The following is a 20,241-nucleotide window of genomic DNA, read 5'->3' on the forward strand; positions in this document are numbered from 1 at the left end:
AGTATTTCAAATATACCAACCAAATATAGCATTCTCCTTCATTGGTGTTTTCTAATAAATCTTAAAACAAACTGATTGTTCCCCCATTCTATGCAGAAGTATTCAAAGCTATCCTGCAATTAATTGCATTGGACCTAATAAGATGAGCGCTGATGCTCTTTGCACTCTTAAAACTTTCATACATCGATAAAAATGCAATCATACAGTCATGTGCGTCCGCAGAAGGGGGAGGGAACTTCCCCCCCGGGATTGAGTAAAAAATTCCATAAATTATAATCGTAAAAGTGATTGAGATATGTAACCTTACACCCTCGACCACGGGACGCTTTGTTTGACTTAAAATTTTATTATGGGTTGATCTGTTTCGGCCCAGGACGGGGTGGCCATAGAACACGTGTTTTATTGGAGCAATAAATCACGTGTTCCTGTTTTTGATTCATATTTTTCTGATTTGTGAAAAAAATTCATTACTGTTGTGAACAGCGACCGGTGTTCGTTTGCCCTCTGTGTCTAGTGAGTCAGTGAATGAAGTGTGAATTGTAAATTTATAGTGAAACGAATTTAAAAAGAAAAATACATTTTTAAAAGGTAAGTGTATGTAATTTAATATTATTTTATTTGTTGGTTTTATGACTTTTTTTTTTTTTTGCTTTTAAACTGAAATAATTTGATTTAGGATTTGGGGATTAATTAATTAGTTGATTTTAATAAAATATGCCGTTAAATTTTTTTATATATGAAATTGTGCTAGAAACTGTATTAATTCCTAATATTTTTTTCTTCCAAGAATTAAAGATCATTAAAAGCGATGTAAAATGAAAATAATGTACTGTATTTATAGTTTACATCGATACATAATTACATAAAAAAATGCTAAAAGACATTTATTGATGTAATTATTTAATTACATCAATAATTATAAAAATTCATTGATATAATTATTTGTCTCCAAGCTTCCCCCCCCCCCCCTGAAAAATCTTCTGCGGACGCCCATGAATACGGTCAAATTAACGTGAAATTTGTAGCGCGGGTTGCATAACCCACACGACAGCACACCCAACCGAAATGGGCACGCGACGCCACTGATATATATATATATAGGAAGTTTAAGCTACCCTGTAAGTGAAGAAACTGTTGTTTGGTCTCATAGAACGAAGAGTGGAATGGGGGGGGGGGTCACAATACGTTAAATGCCTTGTTTCTTCACGTAAAAGTTTAATCACAAATTCTTATGTATTCAGCTTTTTAGTACAATAAATCTTTTAGTATCATAAGAAATATAGTTACCTGTTCTTCTACTAATGATGCTGCTCCCATGGTCTCTCTCGGGTCCCGTTAACGAATTCTGGCTTCCTCTGCCCATTTGCCAATCAAATTCGTCACTGCCATTGGCATTTGTCCAGTTACAGAAATCCTGATCGAATGTACAGTCCCCTATTTGGAGGAAATTAATGTAATATTAAGTACAGCTTCGACTTATCAATGTCTGCTTCTTATCAATCACTTCACGAAAGCAGCATTAAGAACTTCATTGGGGTAGGGCGATAGTGAATGCAGAAGATGTCAAAATCTTGCAGGATGACTTGGATAGATTGGAGTTCTGGGCTAAGGAGAATGGATGTCAATTTAATGTGACAAAATGTAAGGTTATGAATTTTGCGGTGAAAAGATTAGCAGAGTATACCACATTGATGGAACTGTACTCCAGGAGATTGATGAGGCCACGGACTTGGGAGTGTTGGTGAATAGAGAGATGAAGTTTAGGGGGCACATTGCAAAAGTAGCTAAATCAGCTCATCACTCACTTGGTTGTTGAAAAATACCTTGACGAGCAGAGACAAGCAAGTTATTGTACCTCTGTACCGATCCTTGATAAGACCTCATCTCCACTACTGTGCCCATATTTGGTCACTTCGGTTCCTTCTTAATGGGGAGGAGGTGGAGAGGATCCAGAGGCGAGTGACTAAGATGATAGCAGGTCTATGGAATGAACCATATGAGAACAGGTTGAAGATTTGTGGGTTGCAGAAACTAGTTGATAGGCGGAAAAGGGGAGATGTGATTGAAACATTCAAATTGCTAAAGGGATTCTCTAGGATTAATTCAGAGGATATTTTTGAGATCAGGACTGGTGTGGGGGAGAACTAGGGGACATCTATAGAAGCTGGGCAAGAGTGCGGTTAGCAAGGGTGTTAGAACTGGGTTCTTTACTTTTAGAGTGGTAAATGAGTGGAATAAGCTACCAGAGTCTGTTGTGGGTGTTGTGGGTGCTATGACAGTGAGTGAGTTCAAGGCAAGGTATGATAGATACTGTGAGAATGTCGAATAGTTGTGTGGACATAATGTTTAGGGCCTCCCTCGATGAGTCTAAGGACTCCCTGGAGTTGCCCGAAATAATAATAATAATAATAATTACTGGAATCAAAACATCAAAATAACAGATCAAACAGTGACACTAATGATGTAGATTCCAACACACACACACACACACACACACACACACACACACACACACACACACACACACACACACACACACACACACACACACACACAGTCCTATCAACAAAAATCACTTAACACATACAGACATTTTAGAAAAAAGTTTTATTGAGAGAAATTTTGAAGTGTTTTTCCCCTTCAACTGGAACTTTCATATGCCACGATGAAGCGATTTCAATTTACTGATTTCAGATAGAAAGAAAGTTGCTCCACTCCTCTTTGAATGCGATAGTAAGTTCTACTAATGAAGAAGTTTTCTAATTCTGCGCTCCAGCTCATATTTTAGCATCTGTGTAGGACTTTGCCGCCTTGATTAGATTACATGCAGTATCATCAGTGACCGAATGCATTCAATACAATTCGGCATCCACACTGCTGTCTCCCAACTCCATCGTTAGGACAGCACAGTCGTGTAAAATGCCTTCTTCGGGCATACCCAAATACGCTCTTCAGACCGGCACAGCGTCACTTGTCGGTCTACAGATCCCATTTTTATTGTGGTTGTGGATTGCTTTCATCTCCAAAACAGAGATTCTTTAACGTGGTAATCAGCCTTCTCAAGGAGAGTTATCTGTGCTCTGTCAGTCAGAGACTTATATTAGGGGATTTCAGAAAGGAACAAAAAACATATATCTTTAGATGTAATGCTCGTTTGGATTCTTGGACTGACCTTTTATAGGACCTTTAAGGGATTGACAGAAGAACTTTAAAAAGGCCGCCGAATTAATAATATGCTTGTTCTTACATAAGCTGTTTTGTGTGTTTTTATGAGATGAAAAACCCTTTCACCTGCCTATGAGAAAAAGCAAATCAGCTATCCACATTTTTTTCAATAGAAATTGATAACATTATGAAAGGCCACAGCGCTTTGTTTGTCAAGTTGCCTCGATTTATAGATATAAATTCGATCAAGACAGAATGGCAGGTTTTACTTCTGATTTTTAGGTATTTTACTGATCTAACAGCGGTGGGAGACTCAGATTATATGCTGTGTTTTTATTTTAAACTAAGGGGCCCCGTGTTCCGGGCTGGTAGGCCGGTTCTCCTTGAATTCTAATGACTCGAATTTTGAAGACTCGACACTCAGGGTAGCCCCTGAGTTTCAAAACGTTTCAAAAAACGTTACATAAAAACGCTTATCATTTTATATATATAGCGTAGATTATAGTTTAAAAAAAAAAAGTACCCTGAGATATCAGCGTCTTTTGGGATGTATATTCTGTAGTAAATGCACACCAGAAGAAGATATTATCGAACGGATAAAATCAATGAATATTTTCTATTGGGGGATAGTTTTCGATCAGATTTTCAACAGCAACAATTCATTGCTCTAAAAATTTATGCAATAAAATATTCGAAGAAATTTTTAAGAAGAATGTTTACCGGGACATGGCCCATCCAAAATTTCCACATTGTCTAAAGCAACGAATCCTCTTCGGCTGACCTGCGTTATTTGAGGAAAGGCTTCAAATATAAGCTATTAGAAAGAACAAAGAAAGTTTAGAAATAATAAATGCTAAATCTACATACTTTGAATTCAGAGTATGTACATGGTAATATCGCATAATATATTCTGTTACTGCGCCAAATTACACATGCAATACAGAACAATAAGCTGGTTAGCATAAATATTAAGCCATATTCAGAGGAAATAAGTTGCAAATTAATTACACTGCAATACGTCAGTCAGTAAGCACTAAGGTATAAATCGAAATATGACAAGTTTTATAATTGAATAAAATATTGGATGGCATTGTTCATTTAGTTGACCAATAAACTTCGATTTTATTTCCCTTTTTTTTAATATGATTCTAATTACTTTTACACTGAGACACTTATTTGAAAATATTTGGGGTGTAAAATTTCTTCCTGTATAATTTAACTGCATGTTTATTTTTATTTTAATATGAACATATCTGCATAGAAATCGAAATTAACAGTTTTTCAGAAGATAATGTTAAAGCACAAGTTCATCGTAATACACGAAGTACTTAAATAGTAATAAAATTTAAAATACTGGCTAAGTAACTAATCATTCTCTTAAGTATGATATATAAACGAGCATAACACCGTATGAGGGAGCTGAAAAGTTCTGATAAATACCTAGAACAAAAATGATATTAAACCATGATTGGTGGATCAATCGACCGTGAAATGCGGTGGTTGATTCATTCAATCCAATACCCTTGGAGGGTAATGGATGGCAATGCTGTAGCCAATGAAGTTCTAACTGAGGCTCGGCTATTGCTGTTACCCTCCTGCCATGATCAGAGCTTTAATAGCTCAATACCACCTTATTCCTACACTGTCCTCTACAGATAACGGGGAAGATGAAAAGCATTCTTGCTTCGCCCCTTTAAGCCAGTCCTTATAAGGATAAGGATATTAAACCAACTGTATAACCGCAAGATATGTGGTTGCAGCGTTGTATCGAGTGTATAACACTTCGTGGGAATATGTAGAATTATTATTATTATTATTATTATTATTATTATTATTATTATTATTATTATTATTATTATTTGTCACCTTGTGTAAGAATCGTGTGTAAGTTCTACCTGAATTTTTCATGGTGATTATCACAACTTTTCAGCATACTCTCGTCTTGTTTCAAAGCATAAGATGTAAAAAGCATGATCGACGTTTTTCCAGACTGACCGCCAGATGACACTACTGCAGTTGGCTGAAAGTTTCATTGCTAGAATGCAATACAGTGGTTAATATCTTTTCACGGATTTGAAAGCTGCGGCCTGCTTTATTGATATCATAAGTCATGATTCATAAACAGCAAAACTCGCATGTTCATCACACATAGGATTTCTTCGGGGAAACAATCAAGAAAAAGTTTGATCACGTCTCTTTTGAAAGAAATTTAGATCTAAGAAATACTTACCCTGTGTGGAGCTTCACATGTAAAGGATATTTTTGCGCGCTTCCACTGCCCATCTGTGAAGTCGTGGCTCTCCCAGATGCTGTAACTAATATCAGAAGTGTTTACAATTACCCGAAGTCCCCCTACGGAAAGGCCAACAAAATTGTAACTGAAACTTAAACATTTCCCGCCTCCAAGAGTCGCGTTCAAAATATCAGTAGGCAGCCAAGCCTTTCTTCGAAATTCTTCAAGCTGCTCATCATGTATGACGGAGAGATCAACGAAAGCATATCCTCCTGTGGAAAGAAAAACACAGGCTAACTTTAAGAAAAGAGATCCTTTTTCTATTTTATTTAAGAACTTAAATCTGATTGTTTTCACATTTTAACTGTGGATAACTTGTTAATTAACATTGTCAATTTGCAGCACAGGTTCATAACAAATTTCAATACTTTTTTTTCGTACAAACCAGTGGCGGCCGGTGAAAATTTTAAGTGGGGGTGCTGCATATACAAAATAAAATAATAATAATAAATAAATAAATAATCTTTTTTTCCTAATCAGTGGCCAATTTATTAATAAATAAATTACATATTAAAAACTGCTTTATTAAACATATTTCATCCTCACCACGAACAAACACCAATAATAAAAGTTTCGTATCAACAGCAATGACAAGCGCAAACGAATATCGGCGTTAGATCGCAGTGCATTTGTTTCGTGTAACGATAATTGAAAAAATAATATTCTTTTCATATTTTCAACAGTGACACGCGTCATAATTCAGCCTTGTATCTATAATAAATAAATAATTATATGCTATTTTAACAAAATAAAATAATATTTACAAAAAATAGTTCACCCTCACCACGAACACCACCTATGATAAAAGCTTCGTATCTCACAGAAATAACACGCGCAAGCATACGATACACTGCCCAAACGTGCAATCACAAGCGCAAACGAATATCGGCGAGTTTGGCGGCAATTGGTCGAATGTGATAATCCCGACACTGCGTTAGATCGCAGTGTAGAGTATTTGTTTCGTAATAATCTAAAGCTTTAATGGAACAATTCCAATTATTAACTATTCAATCACTGTCGAAACATAAGCTGTAACCTTTAACATGTTGCATTGCATTTATATAATGTTGTAAGCATTATTATTATTTATAAACACAAACAAAATTTAATTTTTTTCATTTTTTCCTTGGGGGTGCTGCAGTGTCGCAATGCTTACGTACAGGCTGCCACTGGTACAAACCCAATTAAGGTAGATATTTAAATATATACTTTAATACACACTTAAGCAGATATTTTAAATAAATCAATGATAGCACATTAATAAACTCACGTTCAAAGCACCAAGTAAAAATATAATGATGTTGATGTTGGAATATAGTGAGATGTACTTCAAGAAATGAATAGCGGTGCTGTTCTGCAACTTCAAACCTAATATGGTGTTACGATGGTAATAAAACTATTGATTATTTGGTGGAATATCCATCAGGAAAGTGACTGCTAAAGAGAGAAAACGAGTTTTTCCTTCATTATAACATGCATTAACTGTTGCACTCGTAGAATTCGTATTTATCTCGTAAAAATGTAACTGTACGATCGATTCACATGGTTTACTAAATTGGGATTACCATTACAGTCCAATGTTCTGCAGATGATATGATCTCTTCGAAAATTAACTAAAACGAAAATAAATAATTGAAGGATCTACAAGACATGGCGTGTTATCAGATATTATCACCAGTTAATAATTAATTTTATTAACTGGTGATAATTATTAAAGTTAATAAGTTAATCCTTTCTGTTAGGCTTGCACGGTGATCCGAATGCATTTTTGGAAATTATGGAGACAACTACCGTGTTTGAATAAAAACTTTAGTTTAATATTACTAAAATTTACAATTCGACGTTTCGACCTTTATGTCAAGGTCATCTTCAGGAGCGTACAAATATACACAAGAAACAAGCTATACTACAATCAGACTGGTTCGTTAAAGACACTGACCAACCGCTACCACAATTGTTGGCCTGACCTCTGGTGAAAAAAATAATAATAATAATAAAATAAAATAAAAAATAAAATAAAATAAAAAATTATACATTAACGCTAGAGTCCTATTATTTGTGTTGTCTACTATATACATATATTAACATCATTCCAGCCAGTTGGAGTGGAATGGTTTCCAATACTAGCGGATTGGCTAGAGTCCTGACTTATGTTGAATCTTTCATATTAGGTTGGCTGAATGTGTGCCATCCAGATCCTTGGAATTTTCACACCATCTTTATTGTTGATATTTGGGTGGTTTATCAGGATTTCGCAGGATTCTTTAAATTTTCTTTCGTACCATGTTTTTGTGCGGTGTAAGGAGCAGGTGCTTTTCCAGTTGATTTGGTGTAAGGTGTTAAGTGCGTGGTCTGAGAGGCCTGCTTCACAATAATGGTTATATTTAATGTGTCTAATGTGTTCTTTCTTGCGTATAGGGATTGTTCGTCCTGTTTCACCAATGTACGGTAAGTTACAGGTGCAGCGGATGCAATAGACTCCAGGATGTGCTAATGGGAGGAGAGGATCCTTAGAGGAGCTGAATATGGTTTAAAGTTTTGTGGGTGGTTTAAAGGTAGCATTGAGGTTATAATGTTGTAGGATTCTGTTGATTTTTTCTGATAACCCTTTAATGTATGGGATGGCTATGGTTTTACTGTAGTCTAGATTCGTTTTTGTTGTGGTTTTATAGAGTATTTTATTGACAGTATTTTTGTTATAGCCATTATTTATGAATGTGTCACTAATGATTTTTAGTTCTTGTTTCAGGGCTTGCTGGTTAGAGCAAATAGTTGTGGCTCTGTTTTTAAGGGTGTTAATGATTCCATATTTTTGTGCTGGGTGGTGGTATGAATTCGCATATATGTATTGGCCCGTGTGTGTCGGTTTTCGGTAGACCGTGAAGGATAGACTGCCTGAAGGAAGACGTGTAACTAGTGTGTCTAGGAACGGGAGCGAATTTTGGTTTTCGATTTCGATGGTGAATTGTATGCGTTCGTGTTGTTTGTTTAGGTGGCTGAGGAATGTGTTTAGCGTTTGTCGCCTGTGCGGCCAGATCGCGAACACGTCGTCAACGTATCTGAGCCAGATTGTCGGTCGAAGCGTGGCGGAATCAAGAGCCCTTTGCTCAAAGGTTTCCATGTAGAAGTTCGCGATTGGGGGGATAATGGTGAGCCCATGGCTGTACCTTCCTTTGTAGGTAGAATTTGTTTTGCCACACGAAGTAACCGGACTTTAGTACGTGGGCAAAGAGGGCCGTAATGTCGGGCGGAAATTTGTTCTGTAGTAGGAGAATTGTGTCATTGATGGGGAAATTAGTGAAAAGGGCAGAAACGTCAAAACTGACTAATAAGTCGTCTTTGTCGAGTGTTATGTTTTTGATTTTGTTTATAAAGATACACAACGCAAAGCTGAATTATTGCCGCGCAATCTTAAGACGTCTTCTGTCTACAAAAATAAAAGCCTAAATGGAATACTTATAAATGCATGCCTTTATTAACAAATAAATATTACTTCTTTCTCAATGAATGAGCTTGCGCAGCAAGCATAGCAAGCATGGAGAATTCGCCCCTGCTAATATGCACGCTAAAGTTCATTCATTAATCATTGAACAACAATAACTGATTATTTGAGTATAATTGATTTTTCACATAAATTTTAATTATATTTCAAATACTTATTTCGCATTATTTTCTTAATTATAATTATGAATCATCAAATTACCTCATAAAACTACTTGAAAATCAACAGGCATATCATACCTGATTTATTGCCATTTTGATCAGCAGCTGGGCCTCCTACCCAGTAGGCATCCAATCCGCAACTCAATTCCCAACTGAAAATGCTGTAATTCTCTTCTGGCAGCGCAAAATCAAAAAAGCACGGATCTAAAACTCCGGAACTGTTAGTAAAGTAACATGGTCCAATGGGATCGGCAGAAACTACGGTAAACAGAATCATGAATAACGTTTTAGAAGTGAAGGGGAGAAATGAGAATGAATAATAACACACTAAAAACAAATTCAGAATACTGTTTTACATTAAACTAGATTTTAATTAAAATAGAAAGTTTTTACTTATTATAAAAATAGTATTCGATACACTGAATTATTGGATTATTTAGAAAGACTTACCGGGACGCCTAACGACAGTGGCAACCTGAAACGATAAAACATACGATATATGTGTCATGTTCACTATTTATTTGCTAAATTATTTACTAACATCTTTTGCTTTCATTAAACAAGCTTTACAAAGCGTATTCTGAATCAGTTCAACATTTTGCAATGTTAATTTACAACGTTGTAATTTTTTTTTAAAAATCTGACTTCTATTCCTCTGCTGTCTGACGATTTTTCAGAAAATATTCGATCTTCATTCTCAGTATTTGGTTATGATGTCATGCTTGAAATTATTCGAGCATTAAATCTTCTACAGTAAGATGGAGACGATGCTGAAAGATTGGAGTGCGGGATTAGTTTTTATCGTAGCATTAAAACGTCTTTTTTCAAGACATTCTAGACAAAGTTCGATGCCTCGCTTTGATTTTTCGCTAGAAAGAGATCAAAAGAATCTTGTCCGGTCTGACTCCAAAATAGTCTCCCAGTCTACTAAATGGAAGTTCTCCGATTGTTCTAAAGGTTTCTTATCCAGAATTCTAGTGCAATTCTAAATTAGAATATAAGATAATATCCGTTGTAAACAGAAACTATTCGTTATTTCACGCTGATAGAAAAATTATGGCAACCTACCTGTAAAAGACACCTAAATTTAAGAAATTCATGCCAAACCAAATGAAATGACTGTGGAAGTTGGCAAGGACAATCACTGCAATCTCGTTCAATTCCTCCATGGCATTTATTTAACGGCAAGTCAAATAAATAAGAAAATTTCCTGTCGATCAATAGTGACGGACTCCATAATGCAGTTATTATTTATTAGCTGAAAGGTTTCAAGTGATGTAAAAGTTGTTTGTTAAAGGATTTTTGAAGTAAGAAAATTAAGGCGATGATCTGATGATATATTGTCTCAATTCTTAGGAATCATTTGCGTGTTGGCTAACTTCCAAGGTTCAGGATGAGTAACAGTAAAATATATATATATATATATATATATATATATATATGGAAAAACAATAAAAACAGAATACATCTAAGGATAACAAACCGTCTGAACCCTCTGGGAAATTCCATTTGGGACTAGGACATTATTTTGGAGTCAGAATAGCCAAGATTCTTTTGATCTCTTTCTAGAGAAAAATTAAGCTGGACATTGAACTTTGTAGATTTGGAATGAACATATGACATTATCTAGATCATTAGCACGGGCAATGAACCATCTCAGTGCAAAGAGATGGAAACACAATTATTGAGGATGATTTAAGGTCAATAGCCTAGGCAAAAGTACCAGAAAGGACGATAATTTTTAACAATCCTAATCAGAAAAGGTTATGAATCTCATGCAGTATCTTAGTTAAGTACCAATTTAGATAAGTTGTAAACCATCCTGATCACGAGATCAAACATGGGATTTTTCAAAACATTTCAGGGATCAAATAAGCAGGATGGTGGTTTCACATACTGAATGATGAAGTCCATCTATCCCTAAAGATTTTCATAAATATCCATTGTCACAACGGAATTCAAATCCATCGTCTCGTTGGCAGAGAGCTGAGACCTGTACAATCAGCCAATCCGGCCAAGATAGTTGTTCGAGTATTTAGATACGATAAAATTTCCTGCCTTTCCTCTTTAAAAATCTTGTCCATATGCTATTATAGATGGCAATCATTTCGAGCTTTAATACATATTTTCGTGACTCATACTCATGAAATGTAATAAATTTATCAGTATTAGCCATGGATGGACAAGAATCAGAATAATCCACAACCATGCTCTCCTCAGACAAAACATGGAACTTTTTATCAACCCACGTCAGGTCTCAAATAAACAGGGCTGTCTCATTTTGAATTCTGTAGTTCCCCAAGATAACTGCAGAATTTAGAGAATTTCTCACTTCACTTTAAATAATTTAAAGTAGAATGGGAAATAAGTGTTTCCATAGCATATGAACTGCTTCCCATTAAGCCTGATTCTGTTTGGTTGCATTTTGGTTGATATTGTGGCCAAAGCAACTAAGACTCAGACAGTGCATTGTGTTTCTTAACTACGCGTGTCTAGCAGTCGATTTGTTTGTTTCGCGAGATGTTTTTTTTAGATGCGAGGACTCTTCCGCCTATGTTGAGACTGGATAATTCGTTCCTCAGATTTCTTTTATGACCCTTAATTTTTTTTTTTTATAAAAGAATTAAGGTATGTCTCGGGATCTAGTTAAAGGAAGATCATGAAGCTGAAAGACAATAAAACATATTCAGAATATAAATTTATTATTCTACTTCTTAACAGAGAATTGAGCTAACGTAGTTTGGCGGCATTTTGTTTCTTTTATTCATTCAACCGATGGTATGGCCCTATTGCCTCTTCTGCAAGTTTTACTGGTTCTCTCTTCACCAGGGTCAGCCTCTGAGCATTGCTGCTTAAAAACTTCGATTGTACGAAAAATATTTTCAAATTGTTTCTGTGAAATCTCTTTTGGCTGACTATCAGTGGTTAAATTTTCTTCATATTCTTCGGGATCTTCCAGCTGTGCATCTAAATTTAGCAGGTAGGAATCACTCAATTCTTCAGAATTAGATTTAATTAACTCTTGGACGTTATCATTGAAGGGAAGAAAGAAATGAAGGACTTACAAATTGGTCGCCAACATGCGAAATCACGTGCTTTATAGATAAAATTTCCCAACTGTTATACAAACAAAACAGTTACCACTTTAAAAGCTACAATGATCATAAAAGAGAAGTTAATTTTCCGAGGTGTAATAAAAAACAACTCATCCCAGAAGACGAATTGATTATCCTATTATCGGAATGGATTCTCCTTTTTGTGACATGCGCAGAAGTGTCGAACGGTCTCGAATCTGTAGGCGTACTATAGCAGTCAGCAGACGACATAAATTTTGGCGGTAAAAATTTGGAACCTAGTATACATAGTGTACATGGAAGTAGTGTATTATGCCATTAAAAATAACTTTGTAAATGTTTCCTTCTGGTGAGTGCTTTTTTTTAATAGTTAGCCATAAAAATGTATAAATAGAAAATTTTTTAAATTTGTAACATTTATTTTTAAGATGTGTATAGGCGCATTAATCGAATTTGGGTATCGAAAAAAAATGATGCACTAATGGAAAAGCACTAATCGGGGGCGCATTAATCGAGGGATTGCTGTATTTAGATGGTAGAATGTTTTCGTTTCCTGGTTTTAGACCACCATCTTACTTATAAGAAGCCGGAAGTGGCGTAAAAATTACCACGTTTGATCTCCAAGGTAGGATTTCCATAATCTAATCCTTAGTTATACAGTGCCAATTTCTGATAACTTCACAACCTCCTGTGGGTGGGATTCACAGAAATATATACAGTGATCCCATAAAAGACAAACTATGAAAAGAACATACACACCCATTAACCGACTTAACATACTGGCCTCTTGCCCTTGTTGACTAAGCCTAATTACAACTAACTTCAACCAAACTGTTAAAAACCTGACATGAAATCGCCAATAAATCTAGTCCTATTTTCCACTCCTAACAGGTTGTAGGATGCTTGTTCGTGAACAACCTGCCACTTAAAAATGGAAGATGATAACCATTGCCTGGTGTGAGACTACAAGCCTGTTACTGGAGTTGTACATGGAAAATATTCAGGTTTGTTCTCTTGAGCAACGTTTCCAGATAATCTCAGTCAACTTCCTTGCTGTTCTAACGTGCTATAGCTGGAATTCATATAAAACTAAAAAAAAAAGAGAAAACTGACAGGAAAACAAAAAAGGAGGAGAGAATCAAAATAAAGTGTATCCTCAGTGCGTGGACCTATAGAACAGAAAAAATAAATAAATATCGGAATAAAACTCTACTGTCGTATCAAAAGTTACTTCCAGTTATAAAGAAAACATGACCTAAAAATTCCACGTACAAACTTTGAAGGGCGGTAGAGAACATCAAAATCAGCAATATTCACATAGGAAAGTATGACCGGAAACGCCACCGGAAGGTACTAACAGGGACACAAAGATACAGAAATAACACAAGGCAGTAAGTAGTGTAAAAAAAAAAAAAACTTTATTAGGCGTAACTGAACAGTTCAATAGTAGTTGGATGCATAATATGGTAAACGAGGTGCATGTCTGCCATCTCAGCGTTCGTAAAACGACGCATGTTCTTCGTACAACGTCGAAAGCTTGAACGAGGAAGCCCCAATTGCACATCTGGAGCGCTGGCGAACAGCGCCACCTGTCACTTTCAGGTGACTTTTCCGGTCATGCTTTCTAATGTGAATAGGGTTGATTTTGATGTTCTCTACCTCCCCTGAAAGTTTGTACGTGGAATTTTGAACCCCTCTATATACATAATAAGGGTTTGATGCAAAAAAGCAGAAAAGGACTCTCAGGTATTTTTTTCGCGTACCTCTTTTATACTCATGTATTACCATAATGGCATCAGCCCATCTACCTTAACGCTGTTGGGTTGATGCACTTAGAAGCGATTTATGAGAGACAAAATTAAAATTTGATCATAATAAGGGCCGAGTAACTTAGTGATCGTTCTTTAGAAAATTGTCGCTAAAGAACTTCAAATAAATATTAATTGGTGAACTATCGTAGTTGATGTTTTTTTTTTTAGGACTACGTGGTTTATATCTCTGCAGACGAAATCATTGTGAAGGATAGTAACCCCAAATGGGACAATCAGGGGCGGCTCGTGCATAGACACTGCGGAACTGCAGCACCTCCAATTTTTCTCGATATATAAATATATTTATTAATATTTTCTTGTAGTATTTAATTTTATCATCAACAATCCTATACAATTCTCTTATTTTGTATAAAATATAATAAAAATCCATCTTGTAGCACTTAGGAGGGCGAAGGACGCTAGCAGTACTGTGTTTACCACAGTGTCATATTGCTACGCGCGCAAGCATATGCACGTCATAGTGAGATGCGAGCTATTATCGTAATGCGGCACTGTCCGTCGCGCAGTTCCACCGTTGTTTATATGCAGTTTGCGCCAGTAGTAGAGTGTTCGTAGTGCTTATCGTGTTTACTCCGTCTCTTTAAATATTACAATTAAAAGACATAACGTTTGTTATAGTTTATATTTTAGAACATTATTGGGTTATTGACAATTATGACCTCAGAAATGCAACCTTTAAGTGCTACAAGATGGATTTTTATTATTTTCACAAACATCAAGGAAAATGTTATTCACATTTTCGATCGAAACAAAACAAGAAGAATGGATTTTATTTTTAAGTAATTTTGAATTATACCAAACTGTATAATTTTATCGATAATAAACAATATTTTTTCATGTTTATTTTTTTTTTTAAATTTTACCATAATTTTGATATTTTATCCAAACACGTATTATGGGAGATACCAAGGCAAGCGATCAGAACTTATTTCTCCTTTACCATGAATTGCCCCAGTCCTGAAAATACTTTTTTTTCTATTTTTTTGTCTCTTACCATAACTGGTAAGAGACAAAAAAATAGAAAGATCTAAAAACCTACAGACAACGAGAAATACAAACTAATGCCACACTTTCTTCTAGGATGGCCGTGCCTTTTATTTTTTTTTTCACGTTCTATTCCAGTAATGGAGCTCCCCCAAAACAACTTTAGTTTCTTTAGCTGAACTCCGCCACTAAATCACTAAAACAATAGTTTCTTAAGTGCATTACAGGCATTTTATGTGCTTTGTAAATATTTATTAGAAAATATACCAACCTTGACACAGAAAAACCAGAAGATGACTAGAAAAAGTACCAATGTTCGCTTTATTTCCCAAACATTTGTAGAAGTCCTTCGTTTCATTGCTGGGCAACCTGGAAAAACAAAAACATTGATCAAATCAGTTATTTTAAAAACTGTTACGGAGAATAGTTTGGAAAGACATAAAATTCTAGAATAAATTCTTGGAAAGACACGCATTTTAAAGTTAGAAATAATTAGAAACTCTGTGGTACTTTAACGTTGTGAAATTTTATTGAATCAGACCACTACCAGGAAGTCTCGAGACCTAGATGCAAATTAAATAGCGTTCTGTTTTATTCAAATAAACAATACTATACTTAAATTAAAAACGATTTCCCTTTAAGCTTTAACGATGTTCTTGAATATTTTAAATAATCCTTTAAAATTTTAGAAAGTTATTTTAATGGCCCACAGTTTCTTAGAAGAATGTGTTAACAGCATGGAACGTGAGAAACCTTAATAACGATAATATGGTCGTTGATTATGAAAAGTTTGCTGTTCTCAGCTCTGACACGTTTGCTACAAATAATTTCCTGTTAACACTGAAGTCTTTAATCAATTATTTTTAAAGCAGGACATTATAGCTTTTATTTTTCGTCAACGAATATTTGACAATGTGGACTTAATACTGGTGAAATGTAGTCGAATACATTTCGTATTGATCTCTTATGTTTCCTATAAAGAAAGTAAATTTTGAGGCTGTTTTGAGGAGAAAGCCTCAGGGGCTCACTTTAGTGAGTGCGGGCGTGGCAAACCCGAGGTACTTGAGGCTGGACCATGCCTTACTTCATGTAATATACATCTATTATATTATCTATAGACTGGTCCCTCCTCTTCTTCCCTTGCTTCTTTCTTTCTTCTCTTCTTGCTCCTTCCTCCGATTGCTATTAGAGTATTCGAGGGGAATCTTTCCTATTTTGCTGTGTCATTTCGTCTTGTGCTAACAGGACATTATCAAACACTGTAACATGATCAGGCCATCACAAAATGTTCATACCGCATCGTCCGTCGCGCGGGTTACCAAGGGACGCGTTCGGGTTTTAGAGCAGACGGACCCGTTCGAAAAATATGTCGCAGTCTCCCTTAGCCACCACTCCTCAACACTCTGCTAGAGGAAACTCCATCAATGGGCTCGCTACTCGTTTGGGGAGGTGTTTAGAGGCAGCGCAAGGAAATGGTTCTGCAAGAGGGTGAAAATGGCAACGACATTGCCACCAGACTATGGCTTTAGGCAACTGGAACATCTTCTCTCTGACAGGGAAGGAGTTGGAACTGGTCGAGGAAGCCAAGCACTACAGGCTAGACTTGGTCGGGCTTTCTTCAAACAAGAGGAGAGGCTCTGGAACTATCGACCAGGATAAGGCGTGGAAGCTCTACTACTCTGGTGTGAGCTCGACAATGTCTGCTCAGGCGGGTGTGGGGATACTCACAAGCCCCCAGCTGTCAGACTGTGTTGCTGAGTGGATCCCATTGGGGGGACGAGTATGTGTGTGTTAAGGCTTCAGATGAAAAACCATGATTTGGCTGTGGTGCAAGCCTATGCACCTAATCTGGAGTTAGAATACTCTGCCTTCCTAGAGGAAGTAGATGCTGCTTTTGACAGGGTGGCAGACATGGAATTAGTCCTGCTAATGGGTGACTTCAATGCACATGTTGGAACAGATGACCAGACATGGAGGGGTGTGGTTGGGAGGAATGGCGCCCCTGATCTTAACGCGAATGGGTTGAAATTATTGGCCTTCTGCTGTACTAACAGCTTGTCCATAATGAATACCTTCTTCCAGCACCTAGAAGTCCATAACTATACCTGGTACAGGGATACACTAGAACAAAGCTCTCTGGTTGACTTCTTTATAGTCTCAGCAGACTTATTTTCCTCAGTGTTGGGCGTTCGTGTGAGAAGACGGGCAGATCTGACAACTGACCACCACCTTGTTGTGTGCACTCTATGGCTTCAGAAACCAGATGCTACCATCGACGCTGGTAGGCCTAAGCAGCTATACGCGTGAAATGGGAGGCATTGGAAAATGAGGCTGTGAGGAAGAATTTTGCAGATGACATTTCCTCCACGTTCAAAGAGATTCCCAAGCATACTGCAGATGTTAAGGAAGAGTGGAAGCTGTTCAGAACTGCTGTCGCTGCCTCTGCACTCTCATGCTGTGGCAGAAAGCGGATCGTCGTGGCAACGGGCAGTGAGAAAAGGACACCTTGGTGGAACCAAGAAGTCCAAAAAAACTGTCCGGACAAAAAAGGAGTCCTACCTAACATGGTTTAGGGTCAGGTCACCTGAGATGCGTTTGAGGTATGCTGAGGCAGTAAATACAGCAAAGCAGAAGGCTTGGGAATCCTTTGGAGAAAGTTTAGGCTCATCCTATGCAAATGCAAACAAAGTATTCTGGCAGACCATCCGCCGCCTTTGAGGGAGGAAATTGTGTACAGCAAGAGCAGTTAAGGTCTCTGATTGTGCACTTTTAACAACCGAGAAGGATATCCTCCACAGATGGAGGGAATACTTTGAGAGCCTTCTTAACCCGGATGGCCCAGCAATTGTGGACATCCAAGAGGTGCAGATCGGGGCAGTGACTAGTCTCACAGCAGAAGAGGTCCATTTAGCAATAAAATCGCTAAAATTGGGCAAGGCTGCTGGCGATGATGAAATTCGGCCCGAAATGCTAAAAGCCTTAAATCGAGACGGTGTTCTCGGGCTAACTCGAATGTCAGGCTGCTTGGATATCTGGGCGAGCACCAAAGCAATGGCAGACAGGCATAATAATACCAGTCTTCAAGAAGGGAGACCAGTATGATTGCAGTAACTATCGTGACATCTCTCTGCTCAGCCTGCTTGGGAAAGTGTATGCTAGGTGCTTGAAAAGACGGTGCAGGAGCATAGTTAAGTCAAAGTTCCAGGAAGAACATTGTGGCTTTCGTCCTGGTAGAAGCACAACTGACCAAATCTTCACTTTAACGCAAGTCTTTGAGAAATCTTGGGAATATGCCAAGAATGTCTACACATGTTTTGTGGACTTAGAGAAGGAATATGACCGGGTTCCTCGGGATAAACTTTGGCAAGTAGTACAGGAGTATGGAGTGAATGGGCAACTATTAGCTGCCACCAAGTCCCTGTATGAATGCCCAGAATTTTGTGTCAGGGTAAACAGCATAAAGTCTGAACCTTTCACAGTCTCTGTTGGCCTCCACCAAGGGTGTGTTCTGTCACCCCTCCTTTTCATAATATTTATGGACTGGATTGATAGGCACAGCCGAGGCAGTGAGTGTGTCAGAATTGGAAGATGTTGCATTGGACGTCTGCTTTTTGCAGATGACCTAGTTCTGCTTAGCTCTTTCACAGATGACCTCCAGCGGACCCTGGATAGGTTTGTAGGTGTTTGTGCAGATGCCAGAATGAAGATCAGTGTGGCCAAAACTGAAACATTTATGGTCTCAAGACAATCATCCCAGTTCACTCTACATGTAAGTGGAGTCCCAATGAGGCAGGTGGAGAAGTTTAAATACCTTGGGTCCATATTCACAAGTGATGGAAAGTGGGACGTAGAGCTAGATACTCGAATTGGCTTAGCAAGCTCAATATTGTGGGAACTTGGCCTTTCCGTAGTATTGAAGTGGGAGTTAAGCCAGAAGGCAAAGCTGGCTGTCTTCAATACAGTCTATGTCCCCATCCTCACCTATGGTCATGAGAGTTGGGTAATGACCGAAAGAATGCGGACACGAATCCAAGTGGCTGAAATGAGGTTCCTTCGAGGGGATGCGGAGCTGACAAGACTTGAAAGAGTCAGAAGCTCTGCAATTAGGGAAACCCTCAATACTGCTTCTCCGTGTTGAGAGATCGCAGTTACATTGATACCGGCACCTGGTCAGAATGCCACAAGAGAGGGTCCCTCAGCAGGCCCTCTTTGCCAAGCCAGAGGGTGGGAGGCCACGTGGAAGGCCAAGGATTCGCTGGATAGGTTATATCCAAAACCTTGGGTGGACACGTTTGAGAATCCCAACAGAACACCTGAGCTTGGTGGCAGAGGATAGTGACCATTGGAAGTTCCTCTTGCAGCTGTTGTCCCCACAACCCAATTAGGAAAGGTGGGCCTTGAAGATGCATGTATGTATGTTTGAGGAGAAAATATTCTCCTTTACTTACATTAAAGGTTAATAATTCATAATATCCTAGCAGCTATCCTTTGTTGGCTCGGTTATCACATAAATTGCCTTCTGAAGTTCTAATTAAGAGCTACAAGGTAAATTTGCGATTTTATTATACCTCAAGTATCTGTAATCACTAAGCGGTGTGTTACTGTTTACTTCATTCCTCGACCTCTCCGGAGAAAGAGAATTTCTGATGAGTTGCTAATTTTTAATGCCTCGGTGTCACCATTTAAGTTTTCTTCCACATAGATGTGTTTTGTCTTGGCGGCTTGTAAAGGCCCTGGTATACGTGCAGTCAGTTCTAGAAGTGCATTAAGAATTGTTTGCGAAATAAAACATGTAGCAAGCCTTAGTAAAAAGAAAAGGGTAGCCTGTATTTTTCTGTATCTTCTCCAGTATTTATGTCATTGTTCTCGAAGCCGTTCGATTTTTTTTTTTTTTTAAGACGTAAAGCCACAGGCTCACAAAAATGTTCGGTTTGTGCTGCTTGCATTTTTAGAATAGATATTTCAATGGCCATTGTTCAACAAATTGGCATCTCTCCCACTTTCGGCGGAATTTGTTAAAACATCTAATAATAATAATGCAGGAACTTATAAGTTAGACTGTAGCAACCATGGTAACGCTAGGAGTGGAGGCAGAGAGAATGAGCAAAGTACTCGTCTTTCAACATCACCTCTTTTTAAAGTATAGAAATCTCTCTCTTGTTCATTGATTAACTTGGGAACGAAAATATATTTGTAACTTTATATTTACTGACGACATATGCTATACAGG

At 37.5% G+C, this 20,241-nt stretch overlaps 1 protein-coding gene across 1 annotated transcript in view; it reads right to left on the bottom strand.

Moving 5' to 3' along the window:
* Positions 1-20,241, bottom strand: part of LOC150092563 (MAM and LDL-receptor class A domain-containing protein 1-like) — an 84,628-nt gene that overhangs the window by 23,072 nt on the left and 41,315 nt on the right. Inside the window, exons 3-8 of the mRNA XM_090414234.1 lie at positions 15,283-15,380; positions 9,572-9,596; positions 9,200-9,379; positions 5,396-5,670; positions 3,886-3,979; positions 1,288-1,434 (exon numbers count right to left, since the gene is read on the bottom strand). Of these exons, the coding sequence (XP_090270360.1) occupies positions 1,288-1,434; positions 3,886-3,979; positions 5,396-5,670; positions 9,200-9,379; positions 9,572-9,596; positions 15,283-15,380 (819 nt within the window). The remainder of the gene's footprint in view (positions 1-1,287; positions 1,435-3,885; positions 3,980-5,395; positions 5,671-9,199; positions 9,380-9,571; positions 9,597-15,282; positions 15,381-20,241) is intronic.

Source organism: Typopeltis vanoorti, chromosome 25 (genome assembly GCF_054136105.1).
Source record: "Typopeltis vanoorti isolate ZY-2024b chromosome 25, IOZ_Tvanoo_1.0, whole genome shotgun sequence".
Lineage (NCBI taxonomy): Eukaryota > Metazoa > Arthropoda > Arachnida > Uropygi > Thelyphonidae > Typopeltis > Typopeltis vanoorti.